Source organism: Zonotrichia leucophrys, chromosome 3 (genome assembly GCF_028769735.1).
Source record: "Zonotrichia leucophrys gambelii isolate GWCS_2022_RI chromosome 3, RI_Zleu_2.0, whole genome shotgun sequence".
NCBI lineage: Eukaryota > Metazoa > Chordata > Aves > Passeriformes > Passerellidae > Zonotrichia > Zonotrichia leucophrys.
Window position 1 is genome coordinate 47,241,943 of NC_088172.1, and position 13,724 is coordinate 47,255,666.

At 46.7% G+C, this 13,724-nt stretch overlaps 1 protein-coding gene across 6 annotated transcripts in view; it reads left to right on the top strand.

Moving 5' to 3' along the window:
- The first annotated feature begins 438 nt into the window (after positions 1–438).
- Positions 439–13,724, top strand: part of L3MBTL3 (L3MBTL histone methyl-lysine binding protein 3) — a 78,808-nt gene continuing 65,522 nt past the window's right edge. For 2 of the 6 annotated variants that reach the window (XM_064708049.1, XM_064708050.1), the window contains exons 1-2: positions 855–952; positions 10,865–10,976. In XM_064708049.1, coding sequence (XP_064564119.1) covers positions 876–952; positions 10,865–10,976 — 189 coding nt within the window. In that variant the 5' untranslated portion in view covers positions 855–875. Of the gene's footprint in view, positions 451–854; positions 1,043–2,183; positions 2,338–2,873; positions 3,074–10,864; positions 10,977–13,724 lie in introns of those variants that run through there. The other 4 variants (XM_064708052.1, XM_064708051.1, XM_064708053.1 and 1 more) reach the window with 4 other exon arrangements.

A 13,724-nucleotide genomic window follows, 5' to 3' on the forward strand; every position in this document is an offset into this window, starting at 1 on the left:
CACTTAGGCCTCATACAGGTCTGTGCTGTGTAATGTTCTTTTGCTAACAGATCTCCTTGCAGGTGAAGTTCATCCTGGGCATTCCCGTGAAATAACAAGGGCCTTCAGTTTCCACTGTTTTCTGAACCAGGGACAGAAAATGAATGAAGACGATATTTGTCTTTAGGAATACAGGGACACCGATGGAGAGTATTCAAGCAGGTGGCACATCTTAGACTTAGTTTTATTTTGTGAGCTGGCTAGGTTGTAAAGCAGACGAGGCCCATCAGAAGGAATGCGTGCATACCGAACGCACCCGTGTTTCGGGAGCGCAGGAGGAGCCCGGCTCAGCGATGCCCGGCTCAGACCCTCTCCACGGGAATCCCTCGCCGGCCGCGGCGGAGGGCAGCCCCTCTCCCGCCGCACCCGCACTTTCCTCACTGGCGCCCAGCTGTTCTGCCTCTGCTCCAGGTCTGCTCTGCGCCGAGGACGGGGCCAAGAGCCACAGACAGGCTTTCCCGGGCTCCCCGGCGCCCACCAGCCGACCTCGGCAGCACCTAGCGGGACCCTGGAGGACCGGACCTCCCCCTCCCCGAAAAGTGCGGGGCGTTATTTTTGAAAGCGCCCAAAATAGCGCGCGACTGCTGCACAAGTCTCCTTATTATTCCTCCAGCGTCGGCAGTAAATCAGGGGGAGGATGTACCTCCGCGGAGCCCGTGTCGGCAGCCGCGTTCCGGGCTCGGGCGATGCCCGCCGGCGGCGGCGGCTGCCGGGTGCCGGCTGCGGGCGGCCGGGGCGCAGCGGCAGCGCGGGCGGGCGGGCGAGGGAGGAAGAGGAGCCGCGGCGGCGGCGGCGGCGGCAGTTTCCCCTTTCCCCAGCCCTGGCTCCGCGGGCGCATGCTCACTGTGCCCGCAGCCCTGGACCATATTTGTCAGGACTACTCGAGAGACGGAGAAAGAGAGAATTTGGGGGGGTAAGGAGCGGCGGGTTCCGATCTGATCCGCAAGCCGTTTAGGGAGCCGCGATGGCAAAGGCTGGTGACGGGTTTTAATTTTCCCCCTAGGTGAGGATGAAAGTTAGAGAGAGCGCGAGAGATAAAGGGAGAGACGCACCTCCTCTCCCTCCCTTACGAAACGTATCTGGGGAAGGGGAGGGGGGCTTCTCCCCGACCACCTCGAGCAGAAAGGATGGAAGTTAATGCCGGGTAAAGTGGGCAAGTGACTCGCAAGTGGCTGGGGAGCGGCCGGGGCACCGGGGATCTCACTAAATCATAAGTGTACGAGTGTGAAAGAGGAACAAAAGAAAGAGAGAGGTGCCTGGTATTTCTTTTTCTCTTCCCAAACACATGAAGGGAGTACATGTATATATATATGCTCTGTATATTTATATACATACACAGGCACGCACGCACGTATGTGTATGTACATATATATATACACGGGGGAGGGAGCTGTGGAAATGTGTTTGGGGGGGCCTTTTTTTTTGGGGGGGGGGGGTAGTGGGTTCCGAAGGGAGGGGGAAGGGAAGGGGAGAGACATTTTGCAGACTTGCCCCACCAATGAGCTTGTCAGTTGGCTCCATTTAATGACACTTACGGGGCACCGCCGTGCTGTTGGGAACAATGTGATGCGGGTGCCGCGGCCGGGCGGCGGGGGGAGAGGCTGGGGGGGCACGGGTGTGCGTGTGAGCGCCGGGCGGGGAGGGCGCGGAGCGGAGCGGAGGGAGGGAGGGGGCTCGCTGCCACCCGAGCCCCCCCTCCGCAGCCCCGGCTCTTTGTTCGCACAGGCTGAAGGACGGGGAGAAGTGCGGGCTGCGAGGGGGCAATGCGCAGCGGAGAGGGGTGCGAAAAAGGGTTTTTCGGTCGGAAGCGGCGAGAGGTGGCGGCTGCCGGGATATACCGGTTGAATGTGCCGTGGGTGCCCGTGTGCGAAGGCCTCTACCAGCGCGCAGCAGAGAGTTTGTATTTTCCGTCGCTCCTGCACTTTGTGTGATCGTGTGCGAGAGATATTTAAAATATAATCATCTCCCAATTTCCGCCATTTTGGGGAAAGTTTGCACACACATACACATACAAAAAAAAAAAAAAGGCAAGCTTGTAGCAATTTTTTTTTTTTTTAAGAGACGAAAAAAAAAAAAGTCTTTTGCTCGAGTGCTCAGTTCCTGCCTCTGTGCGGTGCGTGCGCCGCGCTCGCTGCGGCAGACATGTGAGGCGGCGGGGGAACGGCCCCTGCCCGCTCCGGGCTGCGTGCGGCGGCGGGGGCCGGCGCCTGTCACCGCCGCCGGCTCCGCGGGCCGGCCTCGGGGGGCTGCCGAGGGCTGGCCCCGGGGTGCCGGCGGTGTGTGCGAGCGCACATACACGTGAGTGCGTATTTCGCCGACGACGGGGGCAGGGAGCGGGGGGGGCAGGCAGGGGCAGGGAATAGGACGCGGCTTTTCTGTTAAGTTGCGCGCTCTCGCCTGAAGTGCGGCCGGGGTGGGGGAGCGGCCCCCCGCGCACACGCCCGTCTCTCCCTCCCCGTCTCCGCAGCCGGTGCATATAACAACAGGATATAGGCACACTTGTTCTCGCTAGCGCGTGTGGGGCGGTGTTTTTTCGGTGGGGGGGTGGGGGGCGGAAAGCGATTTTTTTTTTTTTTTTTTTCGGTCGCGGGGGGAGGGAGCGGCGGCCGACGGGAAGGCGCTCCCGCGGAGCGGCCGCCCGCCCCCGGCCGGGGCTTCGGAGAGGCGGCCGTGGCTACAGCGCCCGGGGCGGAGGGCGCCGGTCGGGGCCGCGGCGGCGGCGCCCGCTCCCCACCCCCATGGTTTTCCCCCCTCCCCGTCGGAGCGGGCGCACGCGAGAGCGTGAGAGAAAAAGTTGGAGCGCGGGGCCGGGCGCTGGCGGCTGCGGGGCCGGGCGGGGGCGAGCCCTCCGGGGCGGCGGCGTGTGCCGGCCCCTCCCGTGGCAAGGGCTGACTCCTCTGCCCAGGGATGCGCGGAGATCGGCTGCGAGCGGCCGAGGAGCGAGCCCCCGCAGCCCCCTAGGAAAAAAGAGAGCTCGCCCCCCTCCTCCTCCTCCGTCTCCTCCGCGCTGGGGGAGGGGAGGAGGGAGGAGAAGGTAACATTTTTAAAAATTTTTTTTCCTTTCCACTCGGAGGCAACCTCCTTTTCCCGGATCCCGGTCCCGGGGGGTGGAGGCGAAAGGGGGGGTGGGAAGAAAAAAAAAAAAAAAAAGGCGAGGGACCCGGTAAACAAGCAGAGTCCCTCTCTCGTTGTGCAACTTCCTCAGGAACACTTAACACCCAGTTCCTCTCCCACCCCCGCCCGCACCGCGCTCGCCCCCACCGCCGCCCCCTCGCCGGGCCAGGGGGGCACTCTTCCCCCGCTCTGTTTAATTGCCCGGGGCGGGGGCGAAGGATAAAACGGCAAATTCGGGAGGGAAACGGAGAGACTCGAGAACCGCTTTCCCCGAGCGCTCCTCCCGAGGAGCCGGGCGGGCGCTTTTGTCTCGGCGGTTCTGCCCGAGCCTGGGGAAGACGCGGACCTGAGCCCGGGTTTTCTCCAGAAAGTTTCAAGTGCAGCAAAAACACGCCGCAAAACTGGCCAAGGAGGGACCTCTGCTGGTAGGCCGCGGGCTGCCGGCGCGGGGAGCGGCGGCCGCGCCCGCCGGGCCTCGCCGCAGCGTTCCGGCCGCCGCCGCGCCGGGCGCAGGGACAGCGAGCGGGCGGGCAGCGGCTCCGGGCGGGCCCGGCGGGGGCTCGGCCTGCGCGGGAGCGGAGGGGGCGCGCCCTCCCTGCGGCCGTGCCGCTCGTCCCGCTCGTCCCGCTCCAGAGCGCGGCTGGAGCCCCCGCGGCTTTCAGGATCGAGGAGCGGTGCGCGCGTTAGGCGGCCCCTGGAGATGCGGCAGCCTTCCCCCGGGGCGTGAGGGTCACGGCCTCTTCCGTGTCTTTTAATTACCTGTGCTTCAGCAGCGCCGTGTAAAAGCTTTACGGCGAAAGGCAGCGGGAGTTACGCTTTTACTTTTGTTCTATTTTCTTTATTTCTTCCGTATAGTTGAGTGGCACTGGACCGATCTTTTTTGCTATTTGTACTCATGAATGGATGCTCGGTCGTGGGTGCTAAAAATCAGGTGGCGAGCATAAATAAAGCTCATGATATAAAAAGTTCAGCCTATGTCATTTTAGGAAATAGTCTGTGCTCAGAATTGTAACACAGTGTTCTTAGTGCAAATCTTAAAGCTCTTCAGGAGCCAATGCTTTTTACCAGGAAAGTTACCACGTTCCCAGAAGTGTGTATGATGAACATCTGTACGAGAGAAGCTCCCTGAAAGTAGTGGCTGAAGGCAGCAGAGCTTTCCGCTTTTATCCGGGTGGTGCCGGGTAGGCGTTATTTCCCGGTGAGGCTTCAGCAGCTTTGGCTGTGCTCCAGTTGGTCTCCTAAACTGGTGCTCTAGTGAAGGTGGCTGAAGCAGTCATCTTGGATGGTCCTTGTTGTCAGCTGGACAACGGTAATAAATGCTGGTTTAGTTTGTGGTGTGTGTTTTCCCTTCAGTTTACTGAGGTTTTTTAGAGTATTACTTTAAAAGTTTCAATAACTTGTGATGACTTCTTTTCCTCTAACTTGTTGAGGGGTTTTTTGGCATCACCTGTTCTGTGAAGAGAGATGGTTGAGTTTTAGTGGGCTGTTCAATTTAGTCGTGTCTGTTTTTTGATGCTGCTGGTAGGGAGGATGATGGATTGTGAGTGATGGGTGTGAGGAATCAGTGATGAGCTGGCATGAGGCTTACTGAAGAAAGCGGTAGCATGTGTGTAGTCATAGCTTGTTAGTGCTCCAGTAGTAGGACTGCTCATCACAATGGGAGATGCCAGCAGCTCTTTATGAATGGGGGAGAAGGGAAAGTCTATAAATGCAGTAACCTTCTGCATGTGTTTAGGAGCTAGAAAAGGTGAACTAATTGTTTATGAGCAGCAGAGCTTATGGGAGCTGATAATAACTGACAGATGAGGAAGAGGAAGGCATGAGTCAGACAGAAGGGATGCTCAGATCTCTATTGAATTAACTTTGGGTAGGAAATAACAATTTGAAACAGGTCAGGTGATAGGAGGTGTGAAGATTCAGTGCAGGCAGTGTCTTTGTACGGGAAGGTAGGAGGAACAAATAAACAGAGAAGTTGTTTGTAACTTTCTGTGCCTGGTTCAAGCACTTAAGAGAATTTAAGACACAGGATTTCCAAGTTGTTGTGTACAACTCTTACTATCTGAGTGGATTAAATTTCCACTCAGGCCTGCATGGACAATAGCAGAAATAAGGGAACCATGAAAGCTTTGCAGAGGAAATACTTTTCTAGTGTGAGGTACGGGCTGTTTATAAACAAGGAAAGGCTGTCAGTGGTAAGTTTCATTAGATGACAGAACAGCTTTGGTATTGGGTAACTATTGTAGTGTTTTGTGGATATTGGAAAATGAGGCACTAGATGAAGGCTGTGTGTAATTGTTACCCAGTCTCCAGCAATGGTACAGCAATAACTGTGTCACCTTGCTGACAGAGACCAGACTGGGATGAGGACAGCACGAACCTCCTTTAACCACCCGTGCAGACCCAGGCTTCACAGTATTTTTCGATGCTTTTGTGGTCACATTGTACCTGTAGGGAAAAAGTTTTAAAGCCAAAATATTGGGAAGCAAGAGTGAACATAAAGAGTAGCCGTGGAGCATCTAGTAGTCAGAAGAGTAGCAACAGATAAAAAAGAGCAAATAATGCTAAGGGGACATCATCAATAGGAGCTCTGGTCCTTTTTCTGTTGCAACCTTTGAGTGGCCAAGAATTTTAAGCTGTGTCCCTTTGTGAATACATATAAAAGCTATATCTCATCTTTAAAATACCTTGCTTGTAGTAAACTTCATGAGCAACAGGCAAAATAGTGACATTTACTCAAACAACTTTTCAGCACAGAGAATAGAAACATGGCAGAACTAGCAGTTTCCAAACAATGAAAAATAAGTTTTTTGAGGAAAATGGGTATCTGAAAATACTTATTTTAGTGAAATATTAAAATAATTAAACCTTTAAACAGTACAAGAAAAAACACATTTTAAAATGTGGTGGGTAGCATCAAAGAATTTTACCATTTCCTGCGCTGTTCCTGTTGTGGTTGTTTTTCTGTAAGTGAAGAGTCTGGTGCAAAAATATGAAGGGTGAGAAAGAGACAAGTGTGAGATGTGCCCAGCTCAAAGAGAGGACTGTGAAGAGAGAAGCAGGGCTCACCCCAGTGGGTTTACAGTCAATTGGCTTTGCTTTTGCTGTTGTGAAGCTCGAACTCACTACTGTTGTCAAATATAGGGAACTTACGTTGCAAGGAGTAGTTCTGCTTCATGTGGCTTTGGGAGTGTAACAAGTCAGTGCTGGTAATATTCACATTCTTACATGTTAAATAAAACTAAGCTGAATATCTACTTGTCCCTGGTGTCTAGAAGTTGGTGTATTTGCAGTTCTGGTACACAGAGTTGTTCCCTTCAGATTCACTTTGTTTTCCTTATTTACTGGATATGGGAAAATGTGTCCTTTTAGCTCATGAGTGCTACACCAGTCAGCCTTGGAGATGTCCAAAGTAAATGTATATAATATTAGGACAAAAACGCTAACCTGTTGCCTTTCTTTCTGAACATCCGTCAGTGCTGGTGTCACCCAGTCCAGTGGGGAGTAGAGACCATGGCTTGCCTGTAGAAGGATGTTGTCTCTCTTGGGATCTCTTTTTCCATTGGAACTCACTCTTGGTGTCAGTTGGTGTCCCGTGGCTCTGTGTTCCCAGTTTTGGGTCTCCTCATAGGAGCTGTCATCTGGGGAGAGGATCAGTATGGGGTAAATCTGCTAGGCTGTCTTGTCATGGCAGCTACAGAAATCCTCAAAAGTACAAATAAAAGTACACAGAGATGCATAAGAAGAAATGGCAAATTACTGCAGGCATGTTATTCCAGTCTTGCAATGATGACTGGTGGTTTTACTGCTGAGCTCTTTCTGCTGCCAGTGACCAGTATTGAGTTGACCCCACTGGTTAGAAATCATACAGGCATTTCACAGTTAGCATCTTAGATGTTAAAAATTCGGGTAGGGGTCAGGTGGTTTTTTAAATCACTGACTGAAATGAAGACTCCTGTTACTACTTTCTGATGTATTCACTACATAACCCTATAATTACTTCAAAAACTACTTGTAAGTCTAATTGGCATATTCTGTCTTGCTTCTTTGCTTTATATCTTTAGACAGTCTCTCACCAGAGGAAACTATCTCATTTTTAGTGCTGTTATTTTCAGTAAGTATCTCCTCTGTGAAGTACACATTTATCATTGAACCTGTTGGTAAAAATGAAGGTTTTTCTAAAGGATGTGTCTTAATCTTATTAAATGTGCTTGTTTATTTTAGTGGCTTTATTACGTATGTCTGAAACAAAGTTAATGTTGAAATATGAATATGCAGCACACTTCTCCTACGGCTGTGAGAACTGAAGGTAGTTGCATCCCTAAAGGCAGATTCTGGAGATGCTTTTGGAAGATGACTGCTCCAAGTACTTACTATTATGTCCTTTCCTTCACATTAGGTGGCATTCACTGACAGGCCCCTTATTCGTCCAGTATTTTTACTATTTTTCTGGCAGTGCTGCAGCAGAAATGATACCAGATGAAATCATTATAGAAGGAGTTATACTAGTTCAAAGAACCACATCAGAGCATTAAAAACAAAAAAATTAAAGGTGTAGATAAGACATTTTTTAGTTTTCTTTGTTCTGAGATTTAGATGTTGCTATTGCAGTGAGTTCTTCCTTTTTTAGTACCTCGGTGCTGTAACAATTTTACTGGTCTGTATCTTGTTTCTTGCTATCATTAGTAGAAGGATATAGGCCTATCTTTCATCTGTTCAAAGTCAGCAAAGCTGGAAACAGATACTTTGTTAAAAGTGATTCCTTTTTGTAAATTAATTTCTATCTGCGTTGCCCTATGACCTTTTCATTCCCACCAAGAACACTTCTGAAGGCTGCAGAATGTGAAACATACACACATTGTGCCTTTGACGTTGAGTTAATTTCAAAAGGAAAGCAATAATGGATGTCTTTAGACATCTCCAGAATGTATCATTATTGCTGCTTGTTACCTGAGGAAAGTTTCTTATGTGCAATTAAGTCAGAATTTGTATGTTTTCTTGAGACAAGTATGCCCTGAACATTTCTGTTACCAATTTTTCATTACCTTTCATGGTTTGCTCCCTGCCTAAACAGGCTAGACTCTTTCAGCTTCCCAGCCCCCAAGTAATTTTCGTGTCTGTAATGGGAGTGGCACTGTGGGAGATGGCAGCATCTGATGGAGCAGCTGTGCTGTCCAATGCTCCTTGCTCTGTGCTACAGCAGCTGCTGAGAGGTAGCATTTCTCCACAGCCTTCCAAGCCTTTTCCCAACTTCTGTCATACCTTCTGCAGAAATCATTGGAGCATGTTGTCTGTAATAAACCACAGAGGGTTGAGTGAAGTGTCCTCTAAATAGAATGATAATTTAAGATTACTTAGAGACTTCAGTTAATGCAGAACACAGCTTTGTGTTTGCTTAGCCAGGCTAATCCTGGGGAGCTTGTTCCACCAATGTGCTTGAACCAGCATGTTTTGTGTCCTTAAAACTTCACGGGTGCCTGGAGCGATCCCATTTTTTAGCTACTCCTTAGCAGCTTGGGTCTTGTGTTCTTGAGGGGAGGCCTGTGCCTCTGCAGTTCAGTTTGCTCAAGCCTGCTTGAATTGGTTTCCAGTGGTACTTGATGCTCAGATCAAGCAGAGATCCCAAGTTGTGCTGCAGGAGCTTGCCCTGAGGTAGGGCGGTGGATTTGCCTGGGATTATAAAAGATGAGATCTATGACTTTGGGGAATTTCTCAGTTTGCACTGAATTTGTTTAGATTTATTGATGCTTTCTAAAATGAATTTTGTACATTTTTGTTATGGTTTTCAATACTTTCTCACAGAGAATTACCTGAAGGTGGGAAAGACACATTTAATCATTTGGTTCTTCTTACTTCAAACTTGTCATGTGAAAAATGTGAGGTTTGCTCAAAAGGCATTCTGTGAACCCTGCCTATCTTGTGAAATAAAGGGGAATGCAAAGGCTTTTACTCTTAGCAGTGGATACTGACTGAGGTCCAGCTCCTGTTATCTTGATGATAACCATGTAGTTGCTGTAGGATAATGAAGGAACTCATGGAGAAAGGTGTTACTCACTTCTGCTAGAAAATGAAGAGGAAACCAAGGAGAAATGAAAGGGAGTTCAAATTGTGTACCCCAAACCAAACTAGTATGTGTCTGTAGTGGGGATGTTACAGTGATGGATACTGTTTTTCTGATGAATACAATGTAAATTCAATTGTTTTTCATGCAACTAAGTTAAGTTAATTTTTGTACCTTTTTGTTATGGTTTGTTAATACTTTCTCACAAAGAATTACCTAAAGGTGGGAAAGACACATTGAATCATTTGGTTCTTCTTACTTCAAACTTTTTCTCCTCAACCTTTCAATAAAAAGCTTCTAGATGACCAGAGTTTACTTCTGCTTGGTTTGCATCTTTTTCTGTTATTGGAATGAACAAATAGCACCATTTTGTTTGTTTGGTTGATTTTTTTGTTTGTTTGGGCCTTTTGGTTTTTTTGGTGAAAAGTCAAGATCTCCAGAAAGTATTTGCAGATTCAGAGTAGGACCTAAGTTAGAAATTAGACTTTAGAAAACAAGGTTAAACTTTGAGGAAGTTCTCTATTTTAATTTCAAATACTGATACTTGCAGCAAAAGTTTGCAGTCTCCAGATGGGGTATAAGGCTTAAAAAGTGCTCGTTTAAAAGTTCAGAGAGTTTACATTCCAAAAAGTTCAGAAAGTGCAAATTTCAAAAGTGGTGAGGTTTTGCTAATAGTTCACAAACAATGACAGCTAATTTTGCCACAGATTATTTCAGCTGCTAGGCATAGTGTGGCCGTTCTTCAGAAACAAAATTAATGACTCAGATTCCACATTGCACAAATAGTAAATTAGGTGCCAGGCCACAGATTTAAAGATTGCTGGATTTGTGAGAAGGGGAAAGGAAGAAGTTGGTGGCACTCACAACTGGCTGCTAGAAACACTTGCAGTTCAGTGCAACTGATGGTGACAAGTGGAGAGCTGAAGCCAGGGGCCAGAGGCAAATGCAATGTACTTCTGTTACTTGTGCAAATTCTTTATCACAGGAAGGGATGTCCAGATGCACTATCTCTGAAAGTAAATATTATCTTCTCTCCATTCATTGTTCTGAAACAGAGGGATCTAGTAAAGTCCTGGTGTGCTTCTCTAACATGGAAATAAGTTTTAACAAATACAATTCAAAATTTATCTTTATGGAAACAGATGAAGAATATTCAAGTGTCCTGAGTCAGACCAGGAAACTGACAGTTTCAAATCAATTTTGAAATTTTAATTTGAACTTGGGTGAAGCATTCACATCAGCATGCTATCCAATATTAAGGAAATCCAGTTCTGCTAATCAGTGCTTAGTGTATTTATTAGAGGCATGCAGTCATGTCTTGCCTTTCCTAGAACAGATGTTTTTAAGTGTACTTGACATGTTTTCCTCATGTCAATTTATTTGCAGCTTGAAATTTTTCTTTTCTCTCCAGTACAGCCCCATTGCCTCCTAGTGTGTGAAACAGGTATTATTTTCAAAGTTTCAGAAAGCTTTCCCCTTACTTTCATTACATCATGTATATTATCAGCCTTGTCATCAGTTGTCCACGTAGCCAGTGTGCAGAGGGAAGCATTTGATACAAATCTGTGAAATGCATTAGAAGAAAGACCTGATGATATAAGCATTAAACCACTTACAGAATTGTCAGATAACCTTTTTCTTTTTTTTTTCCAGTACATGCATCATGAATGAATCTGCGTCCAGTGGAAATGGTCAGGAGTTTGATGTATTTAGTGCAATGGACTGGAAGGATGGCATAGGTACTTTGCCAGGAAGTGACCTAAAGGTAAGATACGTAATTTTTTCAATAAAAATCTTAAATGACAAAAGGATGCATTTGAAAAGCTGGTGTGTAGGTATCTGCTTTTATGAATAAAACATGAATCTGCAGTTCTGAGTTAAGAGACTGTAGCCTGTTAGGTTTTAGCTCTGGAGTTTCTTGATTCAGTTTGTGATGCTGGCACAGACAGCCGTCATCCCTGTAGGAAGGCATAAATTAGCACTGCCTCACTATACAGACAGAATTAATCAAATGCACAAAATCCCAAAGAAATCTCAAAAGTGTGAAAATGCAGTCCACTTAGAGCATTATATTACTGTATCACTAAGAATTTTCATACTGTCGTTGACTCTCACAGTCTTACATTCTTAGGTCTTTTTATTTCTAAAAATAGTTTATTTTTGCTATGCTTTTGTCATGTGGGTGCCTAGAAAGATGAATAAAGTGAGTGCTTCTGAGCCAGTTTCAGTTTAGACATTTGAATTATATCAGAGTAGTAATTTTGCTTACATTTCTCACACCAGTTGAGTTTCCTGAAGTGAATCACAACTCTTTCGTTTTCAGTTTCTTTTTATTTATCTGTCGTCAGAAGGTATCCTTTGCTGTGCTTGCAATTTTGATATTAGAGATTGTCCTGTACCTATTTCCTCTTGATTAAAGTCAATATTTTTGTATAGTTAAAACTAATGTATTTCGCTTGTAGTTTATGTTTTGAAAGGAGTCTCACAAGAAAATGTGTGGCATTTGAAACAAATTTTTATCTTTTGGTACCTGATAGAATTTCTATTGTTGAAGTAAAAATTAAAAAAAATGTTTGAAATTTGGGACATACATGCTGTAAATGTGTTTTTGTGTTGGTGTTAGGTCATTTGTTTGTTTTGTGGGTTTGCCTGAATTTTTGCTTTTAGTCACAGAACAGCAGAATAAATGTACAGAATAATTTTCTTTGCAGAGGACTTCAGGCCACCACCCAGACTGAGTATCCCAGGCCTCAGGGCGGGTTAGATCAGGTTGCTCAGGATTTGGTTATCTGCAGGACTGGAGATACCACAGTCTCCCTGGGTGACTTGCTCCAGCATTTTTCTACACTCATAGTAATTTTTTTCCTTTTATGGATACTTTGTTGAAATATCTCCTTTTGTAGCTTATGCCTGCTGCCTCTTGTCCTTCTCCCATGCACATCTGAGAAGAACCTGGCTCCATCCCCTCTATATCCTCCCATTAACTGCTGGAAGAGTGCAGTAAAATCTCTCCTCCTGTTCTTAAGACTGAGCAAATGGATTCACTCAGCTTCTTGCATGTCATCTTCCACAGCCTGTGCCTGGTCTGGTGGACTTGCTGCAGTGTGAGAGTGCCTTTCTCCTAGCAGGCACATCAGTATTCGCTGGAGGAGAATGGTCTGTTCCCCTGTCCTGCTGGCTGCCCTCTTGCTCAGGTAGCCTGGGGTGCTCCTGGCCACCTTTGCTGCCAGGGCACATTGCTGGCTCATGTTCAGCTCACAGCTTTCTGCAAAGCTGCTCTCAGATAGTCAGCCCCTGCTCTGAACTGGTGCACAGAGAGGCACTGTTCTAGTGCCTGCTTTGGTGGACCTTCATGGCATCTTGTTAGCCTGTCTTCTTCAGCTTATTGAGGTCTAGATAGACCAGCAACCCTGCCCTTCAGTCCATCAGCCATTCTCTTCAATTTCATAATTTACTTTTCCTGCCTGTACTCATAGAGAAGCCTTTCTTGTTCCCTTTACTAGTTTATTCTCTGGCTGAGTTTTGGATTTCCTAATTCCATGACTGTACACCGCAGCAATATCACTACATACCTTGTCTGTGAAGTTTCTTTTCCATGTTCTGCTTACCTCCTTCTCCTTTTTGAACTAAGTCAGGAGTCCCTGGTTCATTCAAGTTGCCTTCATCCACATTTGCCTAATTTCTTGCACATTGACATGCCTCATTCTCCTGGTGTGACATCCTTGGAGAGAGAGAGACAGATTTCCTGGGCTATTACCCTTTAGAACAGTGTCCTGTATGATCCTGCCAAGCAGATCTCTGGACAAACCAACATACGCCTCTTCTGAAGTCCAGGGCTGCTACTTCATTATTTGTTTCTCTGGCTTCTTTCACGATTTCAGACTTCATCATGTCATAGTGATGATGATAGCCAAAGCTATGATGAGCTTTCACATCCCTGGACAGTTCTGTATTTTAAGTCCAGGCTTTCAAATTTTCTTTCTATTTTAATATGCAACATTGTGTGAAAGGGAACCATAGTATTGCAATATTTGAGCAATACAAAAGGGAACAGTGCAGGAAAATATAATAATCTCATATAAACCACTGGTTTGTGCTTTTTTCAATTGTGGCTATCCTATGTTGTACAAAACTGAAGCAAAGTTAATCACTAATGAGTAGAGGAACTAAAGGTTTCCATGGGAAGAAGTGAGGGAAAGGAGCTGGGAGGTAGCCAAGGGTAACTTCAAGAAATCATATAGATGATTCTTAACTATGTCCTTTTCAGGAAAGCATGAGCTTCATTTTAAGGCTGCTCTTTTGGTTGCCTTTTTTTTGGTTGTTATTGTTGTTTATTTGGGTATTTATTTGTTTTTTAAATTTATTTATTATCATTTGGAAACATACATATTTGATTTTTGGACAGAGATTCTGTCTTTGGTCCAAGCATTAGGGGAGGTGCATTCAGGGGTGCAATGGTAGTCTATCCAGAATGGTGAAATATGCAGAGTATTGGCCAGGCAGCTCCTTTTTG